The sequence below is a fragment of the Fusarium keratoplasticum genome, chromosome 10 (assembly GCF_025433545.1).
Source record: "Fusarium keratoplasticum isolate Fu6.1 chromosome 10, whole genome shotgun sequence".
Classification (NCBI taxonomy): domain Eukaryota; kingdom Fungi; phylum Ascomycota; class Sordariomycetes; order Hypocreales; family Nectriaceae; genus Fusarium; species Fusarium keratoplasticum.
This window is the reverse complement of record NC_070538.1, coordinates 2,472,673-2,499,877: the sequence shown is the minus strand read 5'-3', so window position 1 is coordinate 2,499,877 and position 27,205 is coordinate 2,472,673. Positions and strand designations below refer to the sequence as shown.

General features: G+C 53.2%; 8 protein-coding genes across 8 annotated transcripts; 3 read left to right on the top strand and 5 right to left on the bottom strand.

The window, feature by feature from the left end:
* Positions 1-4,366: 4,366 nt before the first annotated feature.
* On the bottom strand, positions 4,367-5,503 carry NCS57_01265200 (uncharacterized protein; the record flags this gene model as incomplete). Its single annotated transcript, XM_053062319.1, has 3 exons — positions 4,367-4,840; positions 4,893-5,069; positions 5,141-5,503. The coding sequence occupies 3 exons, from the start codon at positions 5,501-5,503 to the stop codon at positions 4,367-4,369; spliced, it is 1,014 nt and encodes a 337-aa protein (XP_052908847.1).
* A 189-nt stretch (positions 5,504-5,692) lies between these two features.
* Positions 5,693-6,581, top strand: NCS57_01265100 (uncharacterized protein; the record flags this gene model as incomplete). The annotated part of the gene is made up of 4 exons (XM_053062318.1): positions 5,693-5,801; positions 5,861-6,004; positions 6,055-6,067; positions 6,527-6,581. The coding sequence occupies exons 1-4, from the start codon at positions 5,750-5,752 to the stop codon at positions 6,579-6,581; spliced, it is 264 nt and encodes an 87-aa protein (XP_052908846.1). The 5' UTR covers positions 5,693-5,749.
* A 225-nt stretch (positions 6,582-6,806) lies between these two features.
* On the bottom strand, positions 6,807-8,609 carry NCS57_01265000 (Methyltransf-25 domain-containing protein; the record flags this gene model as incomplete). The annotated part of the gene is made up of 1 exon (XM_053062317.1): positions 6,807-8,609. The coding sequence occupies one exon, from the start codon at positions 8,607-8,609 to the stop codon at positions 6,807-6,809; it is 1,803 nt and encodes a 600-aa protein (XP_052908845.1).
* A 3,724-nt stretch (positions 8,610-12,333) lies between these two features.
* NCS57_01264900 (CCR4-Not complex 3'-5'-exoribonuclease subunit Ccr4) lies at positions 12,334-14,489 on the top strand (the record flags this gene model as incomplete). Its single annotated transcript, XM_053062316.1, has 2 exons — positions 12,334-13,225; positions 13,276-14,489. The coding sequence occupies 2 exons, from the start codon at positions 12,334-12,336 to the stop codon at positions 14,487-14,489; spliced, it is 2,106 nt and encodes a 701-aa protein (XP_052908844.1).
* A 3,888-nt stretch (positions 14,490-18,377) lies between these two features.
* On the bottom strand, positions 18,378-19,718 carry NCS57_01264800 (uncharacterized protein; the record flags this gene model as incomplete). The annotated part of the gene is made up of 1 exon (XM_053062315.1): positions 18,378-19,718. One exon carries the CDS (start codon positions 19,716-19,718, stop codon positions 18,378-18,380), a length of 1,341 nt encoding a protein of 446 aa, XP_052908843.1.
* Positions 19,719-20,197: 479 nt separating this feature from the next.
* NCS57_01264700 (Elongator complex protein 3) lies at positions 20,198-21,916 on the bottom strand (the record flags this gene model as incomplete). Its single annotated transcript, XM_053062314.1, has 1 exon — positions 20,198-21,916. The coding sequence occupies one exon, from the start codon at positions 21,914-21,916 to the stop codon at positions 20,198-20,200; it is 1,719 nt and encodes a 572-aa protein (XP_052908842.1).
* Positions 21,917-23,051: 1,135 nt separating this feature from the next.
* Positions 23,052-24,746, bottom strand: NCS57_01264600 (uncharacterized protein; the record flags this gene model as incomplete). The annotated part of the gene is made up of 6 exons (XM_053062313.1): positions 23,052-23,409; positions 23,464-24,082; positions 24,135-24,207; positions 24,261-24,435; positions 24,506-24,569; positions 24,620-24,746. 6 exons carry the CDS (start codon positions 24,744-24,746, stop codon positions 23,052-23,054), a joined length of 1,416 nt encoding a protein of 471 aa, XP_052908841.1.
* Positions 24,747-25,911: 1,165 nt separating this feature from the next.
* On the top strand, positions 25,912-26,964 carry NCS57_01264500 (BTB domain-containing protein; the record flags this gene model as incomplete). Its single annotated transcript, XM_053062312.1, has 2 exons — positions 25,912-26,446; positions 26,498-26,964. The coding sequence occupies 2 exons, from the start codon at positions 25,912-25,914 to the stop codon at positions 26,962-26,964; spliced, it is 1,002 nt and encodes a 333-aa protein (XP_052908840.1).
* Between the last annotated feature and the right edge of the window lie 241 nt (positions 26,965-27,205).

The following is a 27,205-nucleotide window of genomic DNA, read 5'->3' as shown; positions in this document are numbered from 1 at the left end:
CCGAGGGGCAGAGAATCTGATATCGGAGTCGAGGTCGGCAGGAAAGGTAGGAAAGTCGTTGCGACAATAGAGTTCGGGGTCGACATATGCATTCGAATCGGTGGGCGTCCAGACGGATCACAGCAAAAACAACGGTCGAGGGACCTGACGTGAAAACGATAAGGACCGGCAAGGAGGGGGACTACTCGTCGGCTCGAGAAGCGAAAAATGTGGCTAGTATCGGCCGGAGGGCCTCAAGGAGCGAATGTGTCGTGTAGTTCTGCCTGATTTACGAGACGCTACAAACTGTGCGAGGTTGTTGATGTGGATAAGAGTTGAAGTTGGTGGAGGTGGGAGATTTTTGGCTGTCGAGGCCAGGCTCGTGCTTGTGGAAGTAAGAGAAATGGAAAGGAATGGAGCGACCGAATGCAAAAGGATGGATGGACGGGAACGGGAATAGCGAGCGAGGCAGTGGGCGGGGTGCTGGGATGCGGATTCACACTGTGCCACGGGGGGCTGCCATAGGGCCATGGTCCACTGAGCCCACTGTAGATTTAGTGGCTGAACAGGTCGGGTCCAGGGCTCGAGGCCCAGCTGCGTTCAGAACCACATTATCACGAGCCGCGAGGGGTTCAGGGCGGAATTGAGGGGGACCTGGGTCTACCTGAGGTGAGCGCTAAAGGCGTGTCAATAGGTGGGGAAGTACGAGCGTTGCAGGTATCGGTGGGTACCGATTCGTGTCAGTGAGTCGATAATTGGCCCTGGGCCGTCGGGTCAGCGAGGAGCGTGTCAAGCTTTTGCTGCGCCGCGTTTTCTTGTCCTCGCGAGCGGTTAAACGTTGGTCTTCCTTCTGGCAAGAGGATTTGATTTTGATACAAGATTCGTACAAAGTTCCCGGTGCTTCCTTGATCAACAAATGCCAACGGATCAGGTACCCAGGAACAAGGTTGGGTCGGATGAGACGAGGCGCTACTCTGCGCTGACTGTGTCCACGATCGACCAATCGACCAGCCCTAATCAACTCATGACACGGGGAGCTCATCTGTCAATGCATCCATTCGTCCATGACATATGATAAGGACGATCAATGTAGAAACACCACTGTTCAAATACCGAGGCTGGCTCTCGAATTCCGTAACGGAGTTTTGCCTGGAAAACCAAGTTGGAGGAGGGCTTGGAGTCTTCTCCACAATCAATCGCACCGTCTTGAATACTGTGCGAGCCCTGCTTTTGGCAAAGGAAAGAAGGCGCGAAACAATTGGCAGGCTGCTCCATCCACATCCGTCACAAGACCAAAGCTTTGATTGATTGACAGACAGACACAAAGTTGACAATCTCACTCCTTCATAAACAAACCACGTTGATTGGCGCATCACCGCGTCTTGGTCTATTCATGACGTGAGGAGACAATCGACAATTATTGCGACTTGGCCTCGTGTCTCAAGATGACCATGAATACCACGACAACGGCACGATTGACTGACTGACTCCCTTTACCTGCATCCGCGTATCCGGATCTTCTCACAAGATGGCTTCTGCCTTTCATAAGACAAACACAACGTGTGCGTGCGTGCGCACGCCATCGCTTGCACCCTCTGTCACGGGCTTGGCCAGGGTTCACCCCGGGACTCCCGGTCTCGTCTCAGCTCCCTCCGCAAAACAGACAACATCATCCAGCCTCATCAGATGGTACGGCGCGGTACCTGTCTGCTCTCACCTGGTTGCATACCTGCCTGGCCCTGAAGCGAAGCCCTCACCTCGGCAGCCTCCGGTGGCCACATTGCTGGCTCGCCTTGGACGAATCGCCGAGTAGCGCCCCAGATGTTAAGCTTTTGGCGGTCGCCCCTCAGCTCGGCCGGATCAAGGTGAAACTTGGGAAGACGGCCGATACCACCTCTTGGTCATTTTCCCCTCCAAGGCCTGTGTTTTGCTACTGACGTCGTTTACGCCACGGACTGCCGATTGGGGGAAAGGGCCTGGGTCGATCAAGGGGAAATGGGCCGGCCATGGGCATGGCAGCAAGGGTTATTGAACCATGTTTCCAGGATCATCAATCCCTGGCTACCTACGTACGGACACGGACGATGAAAGTCCTTTGGCTTGAGTCGTGTCGAAACGCCCATGCCATGCAGACAGCGTGGTGGCTGTTTTTGAACGAGCAACGTGGGTTGGTTGATGCTGTGTCAGGTAAGTTGGCCGTCACACAGTCTGTAATTGAGAGATATCAGATCTCAATTGCTTCAGATCCTCTTCAACTCTTTCAGTCTCTGCTCGTTTAAAACCTAGTCTCGCGCATCCTTCAATCTCTCGTCCCGCTTTTGACCAACATTATCACGAACGATCCTTGGCTCAACTTGGACCATCGCCGATTGTGACCAGCATCGCAGGCCTTCTTGTCCAATCCTACGCTGTACTTACTCTTTAGGAACTTTCGCCTGTTGTCTTTATCCAGAATACTACTCAGTTGCAGCATGTCGCACTCACAAGACCCCTGCTAGAACGCACAAGTCTCTTCAAGTCCCCACCCCTGGTAAATGATGCCTGCACCACTGGCCGCAACAACACCAGCAAAACCCCCTCATTACTCAGTCACGACCGACAACAGACGCGCCGATCGTCCCGCTATTTTTGCTCTGCGAATGGAGTATCTCGCCGTGAACCAGATCTGCTGCCACGGCATAAACGGTCAGGGTGCAAGGCCATGCTCATCCATGCTTGTGCCCTCTCCACACGACAGATCCCATCCACTCATGGCCTGGCATGTGCGCTATGGCAAGGACAAGCCCTGGAGCCATGTCTGTCGTGTCAGACCGCCGCTTTCACCTTGGCCTTGGTCTTTGTTATTTTCCGAGGCCTTTTTCCTTGGCCAAGGAGGACTATCCCATAACGAGAATGCTCGATCGTGCTTCTCGGTAATTTGCCCTCGATTCTCGGTAGATAGATTCAGCTCGCCTTGGATCCTCAACTCACATGCTCGGGTCTCGCTTCAACAATACAGGGATGAGGAGGCCGATACTTGCAAGGAGGAGGACGATCATGGTCGCTCTAGCAAATCGCAACACTACGCCCGCATCTTGGCTTTGGCCTTGGTCCCTTTGATGCCGCCGGCGCCGGCACTTGTCTTGATTTTCTTTGGTCCGCCTTATCACGCCGTCCCTGCACAACATCCTCCATCACGCATTGCGGCCATGCTAGCAACAAGCCGTGTGCAAGAGCCAGAGCCAGAGCCCGCGGGGTGGTCATGGTCAAATGACGGTGAGGGGTTATCCGGTTGCTGCTGGGTTACCGTGACGGTCTGCTCTAGGCAGTGATTTGCTTGCCTACGGCGGCAGTCTCTGGCGGCAGTGGCCTGACTCTAATGTCGTTTGCCTCGTTGATCATCTCGAGCTTCTCCACGGTCAGAGTCAGTCCCGGAGCCGAACCCTGAAGGCCCCAACGGCAGTCGAAGCGACCAGCACCACCAGCTCCCTGGTCTGGACCCTTTTCGAGGGCGGGGATCGCTGTACAGTAGCTCTGGCCGCGCGCGGGATGCGCCGTGCTGCATGAAGGGCGCCACTCCAAGCTGGCGTTTTTAGCTGGGAGGCTCTGGTGTCTGTCAGAGACATCCATGGCTTTGTCAGGTTGTCTCTGCAGAAGCGCCCGGTTACGATCCCGATGCGTGGTTTTCTCTGGGGAGCTGACGTCGGATGCTTCCAGATATGGGACTTGATTGACATGCGAATCCTCCCAAGATCGTCTTGCGTTATCACGATGGAGTGTCTCTTGACCTACTTCCATAATAGGTAAACCGGAGGTTGCTTGAAACATCCCGTCCCATCCAACAGGCTTGAAACAACCACAACACCATGACGATTGGATCGCAACACTTGGGGATACCCAGCATCATGCTATTTTCGTGGGATGCTCCCTTCAAGTGCCTCCCACCCTTCTCCTGCACACGACGCATCTCTTTGCTGCGCGTGACGACAACCCGGCACCAATCAACCCCGACCACGCCGATGGGAACAAGACGGTGTGTTGGGAGGTTGCCGCGCCCGTTACACGACAACTTGGTGCTGCGAAGCGTTTAGCCACACCGTTTTGTGCTTGCTTTTTTCCCCTTTTCCGCGCCGTTTTTTCTTCGCGGGTTTTCCGGCTGTCGCGTGCTTGAGACAAGGGCTGTTCATGGATGAATAAAATCCCGGACATGGGGTATCGTCAAGGTGAGCAGGGCTTGTGAAGGTGAGCACGGTGAGGTACAGGGACCGTATCGAGCTTTGAACAAAACTGACGTCTCTAGATGACCCCATTTCTTTGAAGTGATCTTGTCTCTGCTGACTTGCTCTATCAAGCGGTGAATGTACGCTGTCATCGTGCAATATCTCCCCCGAACTCAAGGCTCATGTCCTCAACTTTTGGTGGAAGGCTCAGCACTGTTTTGTTCTGGCTGAGCATCGATCTCTTCTGGCTTTTTAGTTTGAGACTCCGCTTCTTTCTCCTCCACTTGGGCTTTTGCCTCTTCCTTTATCTCGGCTTTGGCTTCTTCCTCCCTTTTGGCTTTCGCCTCAGCCTCCTTCAAGTAGATGTCGTCCCAAACCTCACGCTCCAGCTTGTAAAAGCTGTCCATTGTCTCCCGTAGTAGTGCAACATCGGAGCCACAGTCGTTCGGGGCGAGTTTGAATATTTCTTTCACTGTCGACTCCCACGTCGGTATGTCGGTATGGCCATTTCGCTTATTGTATGGCACAAGGTTGATGTTTACCCTCCCGAGGGATTTCCTCATGCCGGCGGTGACGAGGTTCACCCTGAGTGAGAACTTGTTTCCTCCTGCTGCGAGGACGTATGCCTCGACGGGGAGACGTCGGGGTCCGTTCACTGTGTGCTGCGTGATGTTGGTCTGGTATTCGCCCCAAGGGAGAGACGTAGTGACTTACAAGGATGACACCGCCACGGTTGGTAGAGTCGTATGCTATTCTCACCTCTGTTTCTGTAAGCCCAAAAGAACCCTTCAATGACTCTATGCCCTCGGCCTTTTCCAAGATATGGCCTGACCATTGCCGCGCCGCCTTGAGAGCCAAGTCGAACAATCCTTCGAGAGTGATGGATCCACGCTGGGAAGAGAAGAAACAAGTCAGCACCTATACTAGAACGACATGAGAAAATCAATTCGGCTTCAACAAACCTTGGGCTTGAAAACCTGGTCGACATGCCACTCCTCCGTCTGCAGCCGGTACATGGTGAACTTGTCAAACTTGGCATCGCCCTGCTCCTTCGGGGGCATGCTGAGCCGGAAACTCGGTTTGGTAGCCTCATTCAGCACGTCGCCGATCCTGTTTACCTGCTCCGTGCTGATGCCAGAGTACACCATGACGCCCATGTCCTGGTACATGGAGCGCAGGGTCTTCCTCCGTTCCGCATCGTTCGGGTTCTTGGGGATGCCGCCTCGCCGTGGTTGCAATCCGGGCTGGATGTTCCGGAGGTTCGGGAAGACTCTTGTTGCGGGTGTTGAGCGCCGGGTAAATAATCTCGGAGGTTTCGGAACCATGGTGAACGGTCAATTGGGTATATCTTGCTGGGTGGTTTGATGATGGGAGGTTGCTTGGAAAGGGTGGTTTGTGGCTGAAGCTGTAGCGGGGTGGAATAACGTGAGGTAGCCTTGCATGGGTGGAGGCTGATGTGGCGATGCGGGGGTGGTTGAGCCACAACCTGGGGGAAACATGTCGACTCGGCATCATACATTCGGCTTCATACTTTAAGTGAACCTGTTGGCGTTGGATCATGCAGACTCAAGATGGCGAGTCTTAACCCCGAGCTACGACGTCAAGTCATTGCCATCTACAAAGGTCTGAGCCTCGGCTCTGCTCTCCATCGAGAGGGGATATACTGACTGACGCCTCGGTAGAGCTGCTATATCTTGGCCGAGAATACCCCCTCGGCTTCGACTACTTTCGTCCTCGTCTACACAAGGCCTTCATCTCCAAGGCTGCTGAGCGCGACGAGGACAAGATCCGACAGGGCATTGCGCAGGCTGAATATGTCAAGAAGGGTGAGATCCCCTGGTCACACTCATGGGTTACGAGTACTGACTTGTTGCAGAGATTGAGGCATTGTAAGTGAGGCTGTTCCTTTCTTGTTGAATGTACTACGTGAGAGCGGACTCACTCGATTCACCACCGACTGTCTTCTCACGAGGCATCCCTTCATGTTCGCCCATCAAGATGTTGGTTCAAGCATCAATTCATCCGTCTATTCGCAAACACTACCCAAATTCATATCATTTTCCCACCCATCCGTCCAAACCACCTCATCAAAAAGCCTCCATAAATCATGGAAAAAAAAACTGCCAGCCGAAGACAACAAGAGTATGTACGGCATCAGCGTCTCAGTGTTCCTGTTTACACGAGCAAAAGAAAATATCCAAGAACCTCATTTGTCCCGAGGCAAGCCATGTCCAGAAAAAAACATATTCTCATCCTTCTCATCCTCTTCCATTCTCCAACCTCGCCCTCCCCCCCTGCCAAAATTCCAAGCCTGGTCCTTGCTATTTTTGCTAATCATCTGGGTATAGGTACTATTTAAAAAGGTATCGCACTTTGAGAAAACGGTATGATGCCGACGCGTAAAGGGGGTATGTAGAAGATGCTGGTATCGAAAGGCGTGAGGAAGTTGAGAGAGAGATCGTGACGGAGTAGTCGAATAGCCAAGCCGTATCGGGATATAGGACATGTGCCCCCACGTTGTGACCGCGGGAGCATTCCAGCCCTGGCATCAGATAGAAACTATTGCCAGATCGTCTGCTGTCACCCACGTGGGTGACTTTCTTTGCTTTTGCGTGATGCCCCCGTGACTTAACCAGCGGGAACGAGTCTCTTCTTCGCTGTCCATGCTCCCACCTCCAAGCACTCTCCCCAACTTGTCCCACTCTCGCTCATAAGGTCCGCCATCATCTTGCTGAGCCAGACATCCCACTCATCCTGGCTCTTGCCGCTTGCTTCTCGGAGAATCGGTTCAAGCGCCTGCACCAGCTGCGCAGCGGTCAGGAGAGCAGTCTTGCGCAGCGCGGCTTGCCCTGCTGTCAAGGTCTTCTTTTCGACCTTTTGGTGCGGCGTTGACTTGGCCTTCATCTCCACGTACGACTTGCCGTCCTTGGTCACAACACCGCCGACGCCCTCTCGCTCCCATCGGACTTCGCTTAGGGGAATAGCCAACCGCTTCGATCGGATCTCGGTCAAAATCTCGGCTTCCTGCATGAGGTAGGCCTTGATGAGAGAGCAAGGCACAGGCGAAAGTTGCCGAGCTTCGAGAGCACGTGATAACCAGGTATTGTACTCGACTAGAAATGCGTTCAGTGGTGCTGAGAGTGGTGTCTTTGGTGTCATCAGATAGGCGCCGAGGTCCAGAGCTGCTTCATGCTCCTCTGCTTCATTGGAACCGGGTACCGCGCTGGGTACATGTGGCCGAAGCATACGGAACGTCGGGTCGCTGTCCCATATCTCAATCACACCGCCAGGCTTGAGCATGCGTAGGTACTCCTCGATGAAGAGCTGGTAGACATGACTTGGAACCATCATGCACGAGTCTTTGACCATGATGAGGTCGAACTCTTCCTCTGCAAAAGGCCAGGGGAACTGACGAAGATCGTGCTGGACGAACCGCCAATTCATGTCCTTGTCGGGCTTGCAAAGCTCGGCTGGTGACCCAGGGCTCCCCGGGGCCAGGGGCGCGATGTCGACGCCTGTGAATGAGATCCCGCTGTGGCCTCGCTCCTTAAAGTACCGGTGGCACATCATACTCCAAAACCCAGTACCACATCCCAGCTCCAACACGCGCTGTGGCGGATTCACCCGTAGTGACGGGGTAACCACGGGCGCGCCATAGACTTGTATCAAGAGCAGCGTTCGGAGCGACTGTCGATGGAGCTCGGTCAGGTCGGCGGGGAGAGGATAGGCCGCCCCAGGGTCGTTAAAGTAGGTGCGTCCATTGCGGACGACAAAGGGTTTTGTAGCGGGGTTCTCGGTCGAGTTGGCAGGGTCAGTTGAGGTCATGGTGTGTGTTGATAGTATCGTGGTGCCGCTGGCCGATGATACAGAGTCGGTTCGTGGAAAGGAAAGGTTTATCTGCTTGGTGACGCCCGACATGGGCTTGTTACTGGCATCCAGCTCGGAATACATGGCGACATTTTTCAGATCAACAGAAGCAGACGAAGGGGTCTCGGGGCGACGATGGCGAATCTGACGGTCGCGCTGGCGGTTCTTGTCGGCGGCCACCAGAGGTCGGTTGAAGAAGATGGACGACGCTGTGCTGCCTGTCCCAAGGCTCAGGAGAGATTTGTTGGAAGAGCTCACGGTAGGCACGCGCGAGTCAGATGACACCACCTTGGACTGAGGACGAGAGTGATGGGTGTCGTCTTCCCCCACGGCGGGGCTGCTGGAATGCAGCAGGGACGACTCGTGCGACGAGCGGCTACCCTGGCTGCCGCTGGACGTCCTCGTGTGTCGAAACGGACGTCGACTGCGGTTGGGGTCTTGTGAGGCCGAATTGGATCGTGGGGGAGTCTCGGGGCGCTGCCACTCCTTTTCACCCTGCGTCCGTCGACTGAAGGTGGGTAAAGGGGCGGCAGAGGCGTAGATAAATCCGCTCCATTCCGACATTGTCACGGTCCTGGGCTATCCTCTTTGGCGCAAGCTGGCCGATGGATGGGGGGTTAGGCCAGGGCTACCTCCGTGTGCGGTGCGGTACCCTACCCAAGCCCAAGCAAACAGGGGTGGCTGAGGCGTTCCACCGCCGCTAAAGAAAGACGCTGGAACCGCGGCACCCAATTGCTGCTGCCCTGCAGAGTCTGCGAGCGTCCTGTGCCTGGCCGTATCCACCGCCTTCGCCGAAAGCTGGTGCTTCTAGAACCCTTCTCCCACCGCGGAACTGGGTTGTGAAGCCCGGACCTGGCCCGGATTGCCTCCCGGAAGGAATCCCCTACTAGGGCGCTGACCGTGCAGGGGAAACAACACTGGGCACTGGTCGGTCTGGCTGATCCAAGATGAGGAAGCCCCCTGCCTTGCGTTCCTTTGGCCCTTTTGTCGATGCTCAGCAGCAGCTGATCGTGCCCTACCCGTTCTTGGGAGGACGGACCGTTGACCAGACGGAGACAGACGACGTCAGGAGATGATTTCGGAAACGGTGCCTCTTATCCGTTTGGGACTGCTGGGACCCGACCCGGCTTCGAAACAGATCCTTCCGTCAAACGCGCCCCGAATGGTACTGTCGTATCGTATGTATGCCGACAGAGGTGATCGGTGTAAAAACCAACCACCAGAGGCGAGAACTGAAACGTGGATTTCGGGCAGATGGCCTGCCAAGTGTGATGAATCGGAAGCGCTCGCAACCGTGGATCCTCCTATCCGTTGGCACTTGTTTGCTCGTTGAGTTGCGCGCCCGGGTGGTTGTCTTCCTGGTAGAGGCGCGCTGGCGTGGCTGTCATCTTTCACGCCCTCGATGATTGTGTCTTGGACGCCGTCAGGCTGTTTGGACAAGGCGTTGACGCTGCCGTAGCCTCCGACTCTATGGTGAGACCAGCCCGATCTAGTAGTCTGCGATGATGGCGTCGCTTCTCGGGCAGTACGGCCCCCGTGATGCTCGGCCCTGTCAACAAGTTGAGCGAGCTGGCGACCAGCGCCTCCCGTGTCAAATGTCAGACCGATACCGTGCAGTAAACCCTCTCGCCTGAAGGGGCTCTGGCGTCGACGCCTCAAACAGAACAGCAGGACCGGCACTCGCACTGAAAACGAGTCACTGTCGCGGGTGATAGAGTTTGGCGCGGTTTGCACACGGCGGAGCGGATGGCAAGCCAACTGTAGAGTTTCAGGTCGCGGCAGAGGGCGGCGGCAGCAGACACATTCTATATACGGAACACGACGAGAAGAGTAGGGACGCACATTCTCCCCTCCCCTCCTCTCCTCACCTGCTTCTCCCGGGGCGATGCTTTTTCCCACCACGGACGGACAGTTCGGCTGTCATTAGCCCTGTAGAGCCAGATTCCCATTCGACTGCGGAGCGAGTCTGGGTTCTGGGGTGTGGAGGGGCGGCCGTCCGTTGGCTCTCCCCCGCACATGAGAGGCCCTTTTCCCGCCCGTCATCCGGGTCGCTGATGTGCTATTGACGCATATCGAATTATCAACCTCAGCCTGGCGCCAGGGCGTCCCGAGGCCTGTTTGGTTGGCCCGAGAGGGGGTCGTGGCTGGTGAAGCCCGTCATCAGCGTCTTCTATGGCAGTTGAAATATCAATATCCATGCCCAAAGGATCCGTCCTGCAACTCGACTCGAACTGCAACCGGCGCAATCTGCAACGGACATGGTGATGCGACTTTGGCATTGCTGCTAGGATCAGCCTTGTCCGAGTGTCCCAGTGACCTGCACGATGGGTGATCGAATGCATCTCTTCATGGCGGGTCGTCTGAACGATTGCTAGCCGAGACACCGAGGCTTCAATTTGCAACCGCGCTTCCAGTCTCAAACAGCCTCTTCCCACGGACCGTATTCAGGATAACTCGAGCTGTCTGAAAGCAAGCACGGAACGGTACACATAGGCTCACGGCCCTCGTACCACTGGTTGCACCACTTTTCCTGGGAGAACGGTGCTATTTTCGGCAGATTAGTAGAGGTGTCACCCCCAGCCGGGTTTGTTGTTGCCTAAGAGGCCCAGCAATCCGGACTCGTGCATGCTTAGGACGTCAGAGATGGAACTCTTCATTCCGGAGTTTTGCGATCAGCCCCATGCTGCTTTGCGCGATGTTTTGGCAAGTTCCAATTGCTCGGAAGCACCGTCGGGAGGACCGTGATTGCAATTTGAATGGCATTGACCGAACATCGAATGCAGTCGCTAGTTGGAGAAGCCTGACTCGGGCAATGCTTGGCCTAGCTTGTCGGCCCAGGCCTCATTCGAAGAAGGCCCCGAAAATGGGTGCGGCTTGTCCTAGTGGATCAAATCGCGTCGGCAAAACGCCAATAAACAAGCTTGATCGAAAACGCTTCCGCTCGGAGCTGAAGGCGCCATCGCTTTCGTTGAGGAGTTGAACTCATTGCGTCACTGCTGTGGTTGCGGTATCCCAGTTCCTATCCCGACGGTCTTCTTGCAGTGTTGGACTCACTCTAGGAGGTTTTGAACCCATGTTTCCATACCGTTTTCATGGAATGCTGTGGAAGTGACGAGGCCTGTGCGCTATTTCTGTCCCTGTCGATGCCATCGAGATAGACGCTTGAGATGCTGCGAGAATCCTAGTCAGTCCCGCACCCGCAATGCTTGTACGGAGTTGGTTGTTGTAGCTGCAGGCTGGGCAGGAGAGTTGTGTGAATTCGATGAATGCAAACTCGGATCACGATGCGTAACCATCTCTTGAATTCGAGAAAAAAGTCGAAAACTTGCGATTCTCCAAGGTGAAGCAATTTCTATTCATGTTTCTGTGTTTTCTGTCAGTGCTAGGCGAGTTGTGGTTGTTGTTGCCCTACTGAGCTCGCCCTTCAAGGCTCAATAAGGCTGCACGTGACCTCTCAGCCGCACGAGCCATCGAGATGCGGAGCAGTTGCACGTGATTCCATATCGCTCGCTCCGGCACTCGTCCCTCGTCGCAGTGCCACCAGCATCACAGTCACGACCCGGATGCTCTCTTGATATCGCCCACTACTCTTCTGTCCAAGTATCAGTTGACCTTTCAGTGAATATTTCGCATTGCTGCGTTCGCTCTTTTCTGTGTGTGGTCCCTGCATGAGCTGAGGACACCTCCACGTGTCGCAAAAGCTTGGATCCCCTCCCATGATGACCTTTGCCTCAAGCTTTGACTGACATGTCTTTGTAGCTGCATTTCTTGACTCTCGCATACTCCTCGCGATCCTCCTCTTGCCTCCGAAAGCACCGTCGCTCCAACGGCTGTGGCTTATTCTATACTGCCGGATAAACACCAAAACACCCCAGCCTTCCCCGGAAACCGCTGCGACACGACCTTTCGATGAGCTCTTGACCTGCGACGAATCGACATTCGAGCCGGAATTCTTCACCACGAAACTGCACACGCAGAGCGGCTGACCCGACGGGCCCATGCGCAAACGCGAGCTACTATTGCCATCTCTCCTTTTGAATCTTGGGTGAGGTGTCGAGTCACTCCACACTCGTCGAGTCCCCCGCGCCACTACGATCGCGAATCGCACCAAACCAACCCATCGCGTTCACTCGACGGCCGATGAGCTGGTCCAGTCGCTTGATACACCCCCCACCATCGATAAAGACTGCCGAAAAGCGCCACCTGCTGCCGTGCTGCTCGCCGGCGCAGTTACCAAGACCACCCCCCAATCTATAACCCACCATCAGACTGAAATACCCCTGCCGGGATGTTTACCCAACACTCCGGGCAAGGTCAACATGCCCGGATCAATGGCGCCGGGCGAGGCATGCCCAACCTGCTGTACAACTTCCAACACTCCCAACATCAACACCCTTCTCAGACCCAACACCACCAGGGGCTTCAGCATGACCATGGCATGCCCAACGCCAATGGATTGAGCCACCACTCGAGCTTCGCCTCGGGCGTACTCTCAAACTCGAGTCCTTTCAATGCGAGCGCTCTCCAGAATGGGCATTCGGCGACAACGCGAGGACAAGCACCCCCGAACGAGATGTGGCAGGAGCAATTGAGGATGCACAAGGAGGCTGAGCGAGCGCATGCTGCCATGACCGATCAACAACAACCGCACTACTATGCTAGGCTCAAGGCGTCGGAAAACAGAGGCATTGGCGGCCCTCCGCCCACCACCGTGCGCGCCCAGGCGGATAGCGAGAACGATAGTGTTGACCGACGGCGTCCCGCGCCCGTGGAGAAGGAGACCCGGCGCCAGGATTGGCATAATATGGACATGAGCGGCCAGGGTCTGCGAAACTTGGCACCGGAGCTGTTCAGGTATCAGTTCCTGAACGAGCTCTACATTGCTTCAAACAAGCTCACTCGACTTCCCAACGCCATTGGAGAGCTACGCCAGTTACGCCATCTTGACGCCTCCTTCAACCAAATTTCAGAGATCCCCCCTGAAGTCGGAATGTGCACCTACCTGAAGCAGCTGCTGCTATTCAACAACAATATCCAAACATTGCCTTTTGAACTGGGATCGCTCCACCTTCTTGAGATGCTGGGCATCGAAGGAAACCCCTTGGAGCATGACGTGAAGCAGGAGATTATGGAGAAGGGAACAAAGAGCCTGGTCAATGCACTGAGAGAAGGCGCTCCGAGTAAGTTGATACGTATCTTGACAATAGAGTTTATGCTGAACGCAAACCAGTTCCCCTGGCTCCTGCACCCCGCAAGCCCATCGTCATTCAGGAAGATGTGTCACCCAACTTGGAAAAGATCAAGGTTTTCTCATGGAACATTCTCTGCGACAAGTATGCGACTCCACAGACATACGGCTATACCCCCACGGGTGCCCTCAACTGGGAGTATCGCAAGGACTGCATCTTGGAGGAGCTTCGGATCCGCGACGCCGACTTTCTTGCTCTTCAGGAGGTCTCCACGGATGCCTTCAAAGAGGATCTCAGCCCCGACCTGGCGCAAATGGACTACAAGGGCGTTCACTGGCCCAAGTCCCGAGCAAAGACCATGTCGGAAAAGGACGCTCAGTCAGTGGATGGATGTGCCGTCTTTTACAAGCAGAGCAAGTTTATCCTGCTGGATAAGCAGTTGATCGAGTTTGCTACTATTGCTATCAACCGACCCGACATGAAGAACCAGCACGATGTCTTCAACCGTGTGATGCCCAAGGACAATATTGCCGTCATCTGCTTCTTTGAGTCACGACTGACGGGAGCGCGCATCATCTTGGTCAACGTTCATCTCACCTGGGACTCTGCTTTGGCCGATGTCAAGGTTATCCAGACGGGTATCCTGATGGAGCACGTTACCAAGCTCGCCGAGAAGTATGCTAGGTGGCCAGCGGTGAAGGACAAGAAGATGATTGTCCTGCCAACGTCGGACGATGAGGTTCCCACGCCCCAGATCGAACCAGGCCCCAGCCAAGAGTACCGGACCAACACAGAGATCCCTCTTTTGGTTTGTGGTGATTTCAACTCGACTGAAGACTCTTCGGTGTACGAGTTGATGTCCATGGGCCGAGTACCCCCGGATCATCTCGAGTTGAGCAACTTCCAGTACGGCAGCTTCACACGAGACGGTATCGAGCATCCCTTCAGCCTCCGAGACGCCTACGCCCACACCAAGCACACGGCTGATGAAATGCCGTTCACGAACTACACGCCAGGCTTTGCTGACGTGATTGACTATATCTGGTATTCGACCAACACACTCGAGGTGGTGGACCTTCTCGGACCCCCTGACCCCGAATATCTTAAGCGAGTGCCCGCGTTCCCCAACTGGCACTTCCCGGCGGATCACATCCAGATCATGTCCGAGTTTGTGATCAAGGGGCGCAAGGAGAAGAAGCACCTGCCGGACCGAGAACCCGATTTTGGAGGCGGCTCCAGCGGACCACGAGGCTAGTAGCCGAGCCGGTAGTGCCCAAAAGCTCGCCAAGGCCAAATTGCTCGGACTGTCCGGACAGTTGATGCCCATACCATCTGGATGTAGTGTTTTTGGTTTTGCGAAACGACACACGGAGTTTTAAGGATCTTGCACGGTTCTTGGGGCGGTGGACGGGACGGTATTGATGCATGGCGATGTATCCGATGGAATGTATATGCAGCGGAGATAGAGGAAGCGGTTTGGGGAAGCGAGTTGGGAGGAACTGTAGGAATTGATTCATCATGCTCTTTTGCGACTTCAAGCTGGTTCTCTTGTCGCCACTTCGCTGTGATTGAACTGGTGTTTTGAGGGCCCTGACTTATGGCTGTCTCGAGAATGTTTGCCAATTTGTTCGGCTTTGTGAATATTAAGGCGATGTCTCGCGTGGGATGGGTTTTCGTAGTGTCAGCGTCGCAGTCCTTGGGCCCCTTGTATAAGGCGAAGTCTCCGGTGAGTCTCATCGTGGTCTTAAGCAGGCAGATGGTCTAATACCCCTTTAGGGCTTCTGCCAGTTCACATCATGTTTGCACCGGTTTATACTAGAAGTGGTGTGGATATTTTGCTCGAAGCTGGTGAAGCTATCACCAACGCTCGCGACAAGAGGCCACCCGCCTCACTTTCCCTCCTCCTATTCCAAGTCCCCAGCACAAACTTTGGAAATGTTTCTTCTTGGTACTCTCGTTTCTGGGCTCAACATTGTTAATGTTTGAGCCCTCGATAGAAGAGGCGGAGATGCTGCCGTAGACAATCTTGGTGATGGAATTGGGGCGCTTCCCCTGACTTCCTCATAGCGTAGTAGTTGCGAGCTTCATCATGCTCGGGAAATGGCCAGACTGATTGAAAGACGGTATTTAGTCTTGGATGGGTGAGTTCTTTTCGCTAGGATGTGGTTTTCGAGCTTGTTAACCCCATCTGCAGAACATCCCCGTACCTGGGATCACCTCGTGTCTAAGGGGGGCCGCCGAAGCCGGGTGCTACGACTTATCGAGAGGTCCCCGTGCATTTCAATCTTGGTAAGGCGTCCCGAGAAGCTCTTAGTGGTCGTCTAGATCATGTCTATTATCGTGGATGTGTCGATAGCTGTATGTGAGTTGTGAAGTGCATCGCTCGAGCCCAGTGGCAATGTCGGGGGCAGTTCGAACGGCGATATCGTAGAGCCCCTCACCTAACATACATCCCTTGAAAGAACTGCTCTTCGGCATTTTTTGTAATTCGCCCGAGGGCACATGTTTTCTTCTATGGAGGTCGTTTCCAAAAGCGAAAAGTCGTCCGGCATCCGCCTCCCTTACGATGCACCTAACGGAGGCCTTGGGTGAGCGTGAGCTTTGAATTCGTGATGTAAAGATACTTTAAAAAGTATATAGCAGGTTAAAATGCTTATTAGAGATATCGGGCACATCTCAAGACGCCAAGAGTTTCCCCCCAAAGGCCGACCTCCTGAGGCACTTCTGCCGCATCACCAGGTCCTGCCACTGCGCTGCCACTCGTTCCCAACGGCGCAGTACCTCGTCCATAGATAATACTTGCCGTGTCAGGCTAACGGTGCCAGTGTTTGTTTGGCGTCATTGCCTACGTGCGTGAACAGACGTGAACGCGGTCATTTAGATGTACCTACTCCTTAGTTTATTTATGCCGGCAGAAAAATAAGCGTTTGCAGGTGAATAATAGCAGTTTGTCTACCTCTTTTGGCACTGATTTAAACGCCGTTGGGTCCACACGTTTACCGCGTCGCCTAAAAAAGAGAATAGAGGTCACCTCTACTCTTCTTCTTTTCTACATAAACCAGCATCGCGAAAGCTTCAGTTTCTTCGCACCACAGCAAAAGCTCATCCCGTCGGTTCATTACCTTCATTCATTGACACCTTCGTTCGTCGTAGAATCGGGTCACTGTTGGCTCTGGAAGGTATAAATACCCCGTGCTCCCTCCTGGGGCTTCTCTCTCTTCTCTTCATCACCTCTGACATTGCTCTTTCTTGGATACGCAGGCCCTCGCTCAACCTCGCTTCCCGTCTTCCATCTTCGCCTCGCCTCCTTTTCCCTTCCGTCTTCTTTCTAGAGAGCACTTTTTCCTATTTGAGACGCCTTTCATTCATTTCTAAGAAGATCGCGGACGGAATTCATTATCCTCTTATCCCACGAGTCAACCCTTTGAGACCAGGAAGGTTCAACCTAAGCACCATTTACATTTTCCATCACTCAACGCAGAGAAGATGGCTTCTTTCACAGCATCTCTCACCCCTGCGGCAGCAGATGGAGAAGATATCAATCTAATCGACGCAAACCGTGTGAACAGCCCCAGATCCGCGTTGACCGCGGAGAAGGTGGAGCGAGCAAAAGCCGACTGGGAAGAGGGAAACCATGATACCTTTGTGACACTTCTTGAGGAATACGTTCCGCTGGAACTGTGGATATCGCAATGACGATCTTAAATTTGCTTAGAATTTCCTTCCAGACGCGACGCCCATTTGGTGATTCCTTTGCGGGATGCCTGCTACCTAGTAGGTTCAAGTCAGTCAATGCTTGGAACATTCTCTATTATTTCACCGACACATTTGGCAACTGGAACAAGTTCCGCGAGCTCGCCGACAAGGTCCGGCAATCGGCTACAGCCTATTGCTGCGTACCAGATCCCGAGACCTTCTGGGTCCATATGGACCACCTCTGAGAGGAGGCCAGTACCCAGGTTGCCCACCCCGTGGGAGAAGACGGACTGGCCGAGCCTCTCATCTACCCGAGGCGATGCGTAACCGGAATCGTCAGACGAGTTCTGATGAGGAATATGGAGAATAACCCCCTTGGGGAACATCCGAAAGACTTGGAGGGAGAACTTATTGACCCAGCACTCTTTCATCATGCCTTGCGCATGAACTGGGAGGAAAAGAGGGCTTAACGATCCTTTCACCTTCTGGGCCTTCACCGCCGGGGTACTGTCCATCTCTCCGAATCCAGGCCACTCCTTCGACAATGGAAGGACAGCTGGAGCCCAATCAACGAATTTCATTGGGCTGTGCTTCGGGCTCGAGGAGCCTCCATCTGCAGCAGGCTCAACCTCAACGAACTGCAAGAGACTCGACTCCTTGGGGAGCTCCAATGGATGAACAACTATGAACTCAGAGTGCAAGCGTACGCGCTTTGTCTCCCCCAGCAGGCCGGGGATTACTATGATCCGCGCTTTCTCGCACAGATGACTCGCAACAGACGACAAGTCATAACTTCTCTACACCAGATAGACCGAGACAATGACAACTTCTCCGAGGGATAGTCCCAAAGATATCCCGCCGCCCTTCCACCTCTGAGAGGTTGAGAGAGGGCATGTGTTGGGCTGTACGGTCGACACCGAAGGGGATGATCAGTGAGATGACTAACCTGCATTCATGTAACAACGTTGAGGGATCAAGGGCAGGACTGACAGCAGGATGTACGAGCTTTGTTTTCATTTTCATTCTTCTTTTCTCTTCCTCGCTCTTCCTTTCTTCTTCTGTTTCCGTTTCTATTTCTTTTCTTGCTTTTTCTTTTCTTTTCCTTCTCTTTTTGTTTGTTAGCATTTGTATGATTGTTGTACGGAGTTGTAGGTTTACAGTTAAGGACCCCGAGGGGAACGGGATTGCGTTGTGTTTTTGGCCGAATGAATCATCTTTACGTGATATGTGATGTGGTGTTGACTAGGTAGCTGAAGGTATGCTTGGTGATAAGGGGGGCCATCAACGCTGTCGCTCCTTTGCCACTTAACACCTCCTCAGACCAGAACACCACTGAACACAAGGAACAAGCTCTCAAATCATGTACCATTTCTATGCGATTATCCATCACTCTACAACAAAGAGGAGAAGAGTCTACCATCAAAATCCCAACGCCAATACCGCGCGCTCAGTGGAGAAGAATATCGTACCCATCCTTGGTGATCCTCACCTCCTCCTGTCCAAACCCATACTTGCGCCGAATCAGCTCAAAGATGATCAATCCCGCGCTCGTGCTCGGCACCTGCCGGATTGCATTCCACCAGAACCCACGGTACAGCCACTTTGTCAGGCTCAGACCTTCACTCCTTGCCTCGGCTGTGCAGACCGCGAGGGACTCTTGGTATGCGTGGTAGTAGGCTCGGAGCATCCTCCAGCGGCGCCGGGGTTTGTCGGGGTTTGCTACTGCTGAGGCGCGGAGTTTGGCGGCTTTTGCGTCGAGGTCTTCGAGGTGGTCCCAGTGCTTGACTTGGAAGTGTGTCAGGGGGTGGAGGAGGACTTGTTGGGAGAAGGAGGCGCTGATGCCGGCCATGAGGAGAAACATTGGCTCGATGGTGTAGTGAGGTCGAATAAGCGTTATGCCCTCATTTCGATGCTGATGAGTCGGTCGTTTCATGGCTAGCACGTCGACAATGTCCTCTGCAAGACCACCGTAGTACCAGGTCACGAAGCGATAATATCCCTGCGCCTTGACGTACTCAAATATGCTGAAGAAGATGGCGCTCCCCAGGCTGTCCTTTGCGAGGGAAAGTCCCCAGCCAGCAAAGATTCCCCTCAGACCAATCTCGCGCAGCTTCTCAGAGCCAAACGTCCACATGCTCCGAGGCTTGCCGCTGCCGTCGTTGGGCATCATGTCACGGTGGTCGTACCTTGCCTGGAGGGCGTCCAGCGGAGCTGCGACAACGCTCTGTAAACCACCTGCGAGCAGGCCTGCTGTGAAGGTGTGCACTGGTTGCGGTGGTGGGTACACCCTCTTTCTCGCCTGCCCGCTCTCCTCATGTAGGCGTCCTAGGATCTGCAGGTAACTCGTGTATAACACTGCCCCAACACCAACATTCGCAATAAGAGGCGGCAAAATCTGATGAGGTATAATCCCCCATCCTTGTTGACTAATAGCCGAAGTCAACACCCCCGGCGTCGTACTTCTCAACAACAACCAACTCCTTCTCAAAAACACAGTAAGCGGCGAAGCACTAGCATCGCTCATAACAGCCTTCATGAGCAACTGCGTCCTCGCATGGTGAATAGTCCTCGCATAAGCGAGATAATCCACCCTGGTGCGGAAAAACGCCTTTGCAGGAGCGCGAAAGTAAAAGGCGACGACCTGGGCGCTCAGGGCACGCACACCGGCTGCTGAGGCGGCAGTGGCGGCGTTGCTGCGGGGGTCGCGGTCCGGAAGGGCCTCGGGGGGTATGACGGGGAGGACGCCGGTTCGGGAGTCCGGGACGTCATGGCGGCGGCCGATGTTCATGGCGTTGGGCGGCTTTCATGACGGCCGGGAGTTCAGAGATTCAGAGGTGAGAGAGGTAGAGGCCGTTGAGAGGTAACCCGGGACGCGGCGACGTTGGAAGCATGACTAAGCGAGATTGACCAATCGGGTTTGCTGATCTTGAGGCTCGAGATCCTTAGATCTGAGGCGCCATTCGGCACTCACGCGCTCACTAAATGGTCACTTGACGCTGAGGAGAGAGTCAAGAGATGCAAGCCACATGTTCATGTAGAACTGGTAAGAGTGAAGTACAAGGCAACAGTGTGGAATGCTTATCTCAAATCTTGCAAAATGTACCATCTTCACGACACAGCACCACTGAAAACAACACCAGAACATCAAGTAAATGACTCTCATTGACCATGTCTCATGATACCAATCCCCAATTACGCCTATTCTATAAACCCATGCTTTTCCCCGCCCCGAGGTATTTGTAAATCCCATTCCAAGTCCAAGTCTCTTCACTGAGGACCCTCCCGTCCATCCAGCCACTTGCTCATATAAGGCCCGTCCAGCCAGAAGCCAAGCTTCTTGTAGTAACTCCTCACGCCGACGCCAGAGATGACGCTGATCTTGTCGCTGCCGTGCTCCTCTCGTGCGATCCTCTCGGCCTCTTCCATCAGTAGAGTACCAAAGCCCTGGTGCTGGAACTTGCGGGGGTCACGGGCGTGCACGGGGACAGCTGTGCCGTAGACGTGAAGCTCTCTCACCATGCTGGTAGGCTGGCCGATGAGCTCTTCCCTGTAAGTGTACTTTTCTGTGCACTTTCGCAACCGCAAGAGAGCAACGAGGATATCCTGCTTGGGGTCCTCATAGGCAAGGAAGGTCTCCCAGCCACCATTGGCGACATAGTCTCTTCGAACAAGCTCAATCTGATTGGGTCGAATCTTGTTCTTGATCTCGTTGACACCGACCTCTCTCGTCCGCACATCTCGGCAAGTCGTTCCAAAGTCCTTCATTCGAGCCAAAGCCAACTCACGCAAGTTGCCATTCTCGACTCCAGATGTGACCAGGGGCATGGGGATATCCCGCTGCACTCGGTAGATGCGCGTCCAGGGTGGGATCAGAGCCAAGATCCTGGCCACCAGATCGATCAGGCCATTTGGTGTGTAGTTCTGGTACCGCCCCGTCCGCCACAGCTCGTAAAGGCCTGTGCCTCGGATGACAAGGGTCGGGTAGATCTTGAGACCATCCGTTCTGAAGGCAGGGTTCTCGAAATACTCTCGGAATTGGTCAATGTCTCGTTCCATGCCCACGTTGGGCAGGTCGGGCATCATGTGACTGACGACCTTGTATCCAGCATCCTTGGCAAGGCAGAATGTCTCTGCGACAGCAGCCACAGTGTGTCCTCGGTTTGTGTCTCGTGCCACATCTTCGTAAAGTGACTGAACTCCAACCTCCAATCTTGTGCAGCCGTATCGCAACATATCAGAAAGGTGAGGCTGTAGACAATAGTCGGGTCGAGTCTCAATTGTGATACCGACACACTTGATGTTGCTCATCTCGCCAGCCTCCACAGCTTCGTCCACATTAGTTGTTTGGTATCCGCTTAGCGCATTGTGAAGCTGCGCAATAAATTCGTTACGGTATGACTCGGGCAATGACATAAAGGTGCCTCCCATAATGATATATTCGACCTTGTCAACAGAGTGACCAAGAGACTTGAGCTGGTCGACTCGTCCTCGCGCCTGCTCGAAGGGGTCGTATCGCGCACGAATGGCTCGCATTGAAGTAGGCTCGTATCCAGTATATGACTGTGTACTGTATTCGAAATCGGAGTCCGGTCCACCAGGGCAGTAGACGCAGATGTTGCCGGTATAAGCGATATGAGGGCATCGATGGGGCTTGCACATGACAGCAACGACCGCAATTCCAGAAGACGTCCGAATAGGCTTCGCGATGAGCTTCGGCAGAATATACTTCTTGTAATGCTCGGGAATGGAGGCGATGATGGCGGTCAAGGGCGGAATGTTCATGAGCTTGTGCTTCTTGGCGAGCTTGTTGCGCAGCGAGTTGAGGTTGATGTCGCGGGTAGTGCGACCGGCCTTGGAGGCTTCATGATCTTCGATGAGGGCGTTGGCGACGTCGGCGCAACATCGCAGGAAGCGCTCGCTCTCTGGTGCCAGGTCGGGCTTCTTCTTGGTGTGGACCGCGACGGCGGTCATGGTGGCGGTCGCCATGGTGAAGGCTTGGGTGCCGAGATTGTGCTTTTCGTTGGTCTGTGAGGTCTAAGAGGCTCTTTAGAGAGTATCGAGAAGTTGTATAGTCCTGTCGAGGCTCTTGCGATGAGTCAGGCCGGGGTGTCAAGTCGTCTCGATCCTGGATATTGACTTTGCCCCTCCAAAAATCGAAGCTTCGCAAAAATCTTGGTGGGGCTGCTTTTCCCCCGCCCAATGCGGAGCCACGGAATTGCAATGAAGTCACGTGAACCCCTCAGAGCCAACTCTCGGGTAGGTTATGACTTGTGTCCTTTTGTAACCATACCGAGTTGATTACGAATTGACTTAAGTCTGGGAAGACGAAAGCTCATTTTGGTACTCTATACTTGGAAGAAATGGGTTTTTAATAGAAAAAAAGTGTGTATTCGTAACGCTGAACAAGGAGCTTACAAATAATCATACCGTTAAAGATCCATAGATAGGTGAATGCGAGACGCTTTTCCATGGCCCATCTGTTCTCTTGATCAATACGTGGGTTTCAATTTACGCCAATATTGCTTTTTGTTCAACCTCTAGTTGCTGCTTGAGACCCTAGTATTTCTGTGTCAAGATTAACTGTGCTCAATCTTTAAAATGTCTCGCCTGTCATAAACATTCGATGAGAAGCCTGTTGATCCTAGAGGTACCGATCTATTAGACATCTAACCTTAACATTGCCTCCTCCACATCATGTCTTCAGCCGTTTACTACCGGTTTCTCACTGTTGCTCAAGCAAAGGCTGCACATGCGTCACATAGCAAAAGCATCACCAACCCAACCAGTCATGCTAGAGTCTGCTGTCAATTCACCAGTCAACCCAGAGCACTACGGACAGAAATACTTATTCGTTCTGGCTGGCGTTCTTGCGAAAAAGATTGCTCTCGACCACTCATATCAAGACGGCAACAAATGTAGTGCCCTTTATTAGTTGACATCAACAATAACTGCTCAGGGGTTCTGGGTACGAAATGGGCCATGATTGTAATTGAGATGCGGCACTAAAGGCCTATAGTAGAAAGAGAAGCTCAAGAGAAAGGCCAGATAGAACCAGCCCTCAATAAAACCAACACTCCGTCGATACTCGAGTAACTCCCCCACGGATGGGACAACTATGAGCTCAATTCTTGAGACTCAACCTTGTGGTTACACGTTCAACAGTCTGATCCTCCGTACCCTGTGAGCTGGAAGCCTCCCCCTCGTTCTCACTGCTAATATCACCCTCCACCACATCGCGATCCTTGATCAAGTGGGCCGCCCAAGTTGTAAAAGGAACAGCGGCGTAAAACACGACAGTGGCGACAATCAGATTGGTCATGAGCGATGCGCTTCGTACTGAGCCAACCGCGTACGCCAACGCCGAGCCAAGTGATTCACCGCCTCGCAAGACCGCCATGGAGAGGGTGATGGCATCGAGGTCCGTGTCGAATGTTCCAAGACCCCAGTACAGCCACAGGCCGACGGTTTCGTATGCAATTCTATTGTAGTTAGTTACAGGCCAGGTTCAGGGAGGACTTAATCGGGCTACTCACCTGTAGAGAATGAAGATCGCAACGCCCACCCTGAAATTGCGACTGCTCCAGTCAATGTCTCCAGGGCTCTCCTTGGCCCATCGAGTTTGAATGACAAGGTTCCAGATCCAGACAAGAGTGAATAGAGCCAGGAGAAAGTACCACATGCTCCGGGCCTGGGTGGATCTCTTTAGATGCTTTGTGTCCAGCCACCAACCAGCAATGACATTGACGATAGCGCCGACAATGGCTACGAGAAAGCCTGCCAATGTGCGCGCTCTCACTGTGAAGTAGGCGGCGAGATAGTTTCCCTGGTATGTGACTCCCCACTGAGCTGTGATGAAAGCCGGTATCAAGAGGAGAACTTCACGACGACGGAATTGGGCAAGATAGCCTCGGACTTGAGCCTTGAACGAACGGTTCGTCGAGCCAAATGTCGGCTTCTTTCCATCTGAACGGACGAGTTTGTGTGCTGGTGCAAGAAGGAGAGCAAGAGGGAGACCTAGACACTGGATTGCGATGAGGACGAGGTACGTTTTGGTGGAGATGGCGCCCTTGGAGGAGCTGTCCTTGTTGAGGGCGAGCTGGATGGCTGAGGCGATGATGGAACCAAGTTTTCCAAGTGCGAGCCATATTCCGACTAACAAGTAATGTTAGAGCGACTGAAAGTATCGAGTAGTATTGAGACTTACTGCAGATGCCTCGTCTTCGAATCTCAGGGTATCCGACTGCCATGGCCGCTTCGCCAGTCCACAGCGCGGTAGCCTGTGTTTGGTCAGATAAAGCGAATGGAAATTTACGACAACGGATATCATTACCGAGAGACCGCACGTCACAGCCCCAAAGATGAGAAACCATTGCGTTCCGTTCGTGGAGTTGACGTATAGTGCAGCTGAGTACGGCACGTAGCCAATGGTGCCAAACACGACGACCCAGTGTAGACCGATGATGTTGCCGGCGATACTAGCCAGAGGAGACAAAACGAACATGACCCTATGTGTTTCCTTGTTAGATAAAATCCACGGGTCTAGCATTCAATGGGGCTACAGGACGGGTGACTTACACAAAGGTAATGACATTGGCGGCGTTGACGACATATGGCTCAGCTTGCCCACCAGCTCCAAGACCTAAAAGAAACTCAGTATATATTTAATATTGGGTGACGATGATGTCTCACTGTTCATGGCGTTCCATATGCCGGGTTGAGTAAAACTGATGAGGCCCAATAGTACGGCCTGGACGTAGGTGCCACGAAAAATGTCGTGCGCCTTTTGGTAAAGGCCAACAGCCTGTGGCTCAGCCATTTTGGATTTTTGGCGAACAAAAGACAACAGGATGTTATTGATACTATTCAACAGTCTCTGGTCTAGGTACGCGCAAAGGAGTATCCCGTTTTATATCAAAATCTTTACCCTCGCCCACGAGCATGGCATTCTTATCAACCCCCGTTCTCGCATCTTCAAGATAGAAATTGCATCAGCGTCTCTAGTGGAGTTTTTGTCTCGGCCCGATGTGCATTTTCAGAGGAAGCAGGGGTTTTGTTGCACGTTGGGCTCTTTCTATATCCTGATAGAGATCAAGACCGTGGGTCTGTTCCAGGGTGCGTAGTATTGGTGCCATCACGTCATCGCTTCACTATCACAATAGATAGATTTCGACATAGATCTGCAATGAGGATAAGGGAGACTGAGATATCCGAAGAGTCGCCTTGGTTTTCCCACTAGTTCATCGCATCATTGACAGCAACGGGGAACGGCCAACGTCTTGGAGTTGAGTGATGGCCGATATAGGAGAGGCTCTGCGATATCTGATATCATTAATGATTATCTGATCAAACTAGTTAGCGCATATAATTCCCGAAAATATTCGCGACAGGCCGCTCAGACATGCACTATAACCCCATATCGCCCGTCACTCCAGCCCGCGTGATAGACCACATCCCAACGAACCGGAACCAACGTTTCAAAAACCGCCAAAACAAGCTTCCGCATTGAAGAAAGGGCGAGTCATTAAAAATAAAACAGAACAAACTGGACCCTTTGGTCCGCCCTGCCACTCAGCTGCAGAGCCTCCACCTTAGCCGGAAACCTTCACGCCTCGTCTGGAGCCACACACGACACAGACGTGACAGTTGAGGGCACTGACCTTGCGCCCGTTTCCGAACGGCCGAGTCATGGGGGACGTCAGTTGACCGCTCCTTCAGAAACATGACTCTTCGTTGGAAAATTCTCGCCGCCAAGTTGGGACCACCCATCACGGACCCAGTGTGTTGGTGTGGGATGGAGACGAAGTAAGCCGAGGTTCTGGCTACATAAGGGTGTGCTGGTGTTGTTTCCTTGTGGGGATTTCTTTGTTACTGACTCTTTTCTCTCCGTGATCATTATTTCTTGAAACCTTTTTGCTGCAATGGATGGTCAGTTTGTCGAGATACCCAGTCTACACAGCAAAGAAACCCACGAACCCACCACAATGCTACAACTATATCCAAACGGCGATGCCATCCTCGTGGTCCACCATCGTACAAAACCATCCATGAAATGTCTCGTCTCATCCACCATTCTGCGCGTTGCCTCACCGTATTTTGAATCACTCTTTGGATCCAACTTTAAAGAAGGCGCCGCTGTTCGACAGGGAGAGTGTCCCGAGATTACACTCCAGGAAGACGATCCTGAGGCTATGGAGATTATCCTCTCTATCCTTCACTTCAAGTACAGCGAGAAGTTTTCTAGTCTCAAGCCTGCTCTGTTGGCTGCGGTGGCGAGACAAAGCGACAAGTACAGCTGCAACGTTGCCCTGCGACCTTGGATTTCCACCTGGTTGTCCGGAATTGAAAATGTGTCTGATCCCAAGGATATCGGACTGCTTCTCACGGCGGCGTACTTTTTCCGATCGACTGAGTCCATCTCGACTGTGTCAAAAGGAGCCGTGCCGCATCTGAATTTGGATTTTGACTCTGAGTGGTCCAAGCACGAGATGACTGCCATCTTGCCGTTTGAGATAAAAGGTTTGTCCTCATCCTGAGTTGAATTACGTACAAAAACTAACAAACGCCCAGATGCCCTGGCTGGTGAGATTTCGAGAGTGTTGGATCAAATTCACCTCGCTATCCAGTGGAACGAGCGCACATTGGGGAGCTACGAGAAGAGCTACACCACCGACCAGAAGCTCTGTATGAAATGCGGACGGCTTCCTTCCCGTGATGTGAGAGATGATCGTTGTCGAAGATGTTCAAGTGATGTTATCGATTCACTATGCACGACCGAAACTCGCATTGCCGCTTACTTTCGTTGTCTGGAAACACACAAACTCTGGCCGTCAGTACAACCCTTCAAGATCCACACGGTATCGACTCTGGAAGATCGGATCAAGAGGGTAAGCGAGGATCGTGAGCATCGGTGTAGTGCTGGGTTGGATTGTCCTTTGTACAAAGTGTTGTGGGCGATGCCTGAGACCGTGTCTGGAATTGTGGCCGACGTTAACGGCATATCCCTTGACAAACTTGATCTTGACGTTATGACATAGGATTGCATTGCATGATTTTGGTTTTGGGTCATGATTATAGATGGTGGGCTGGCGCTTTAATACACGGCATGTGTCAGCTTTTCATAATGAACATCTTGAAGCATACAGTTCTTTGACTCTACATCTGCTGCTCCCGTGATGAATTTTGCTTTGCATATTTCATAGTTATACAAGATTGCCATCCTCCTATTGTCTGGAAACAGCAGACACCCATCTTCGGGAAACTCATGACCTACGACAG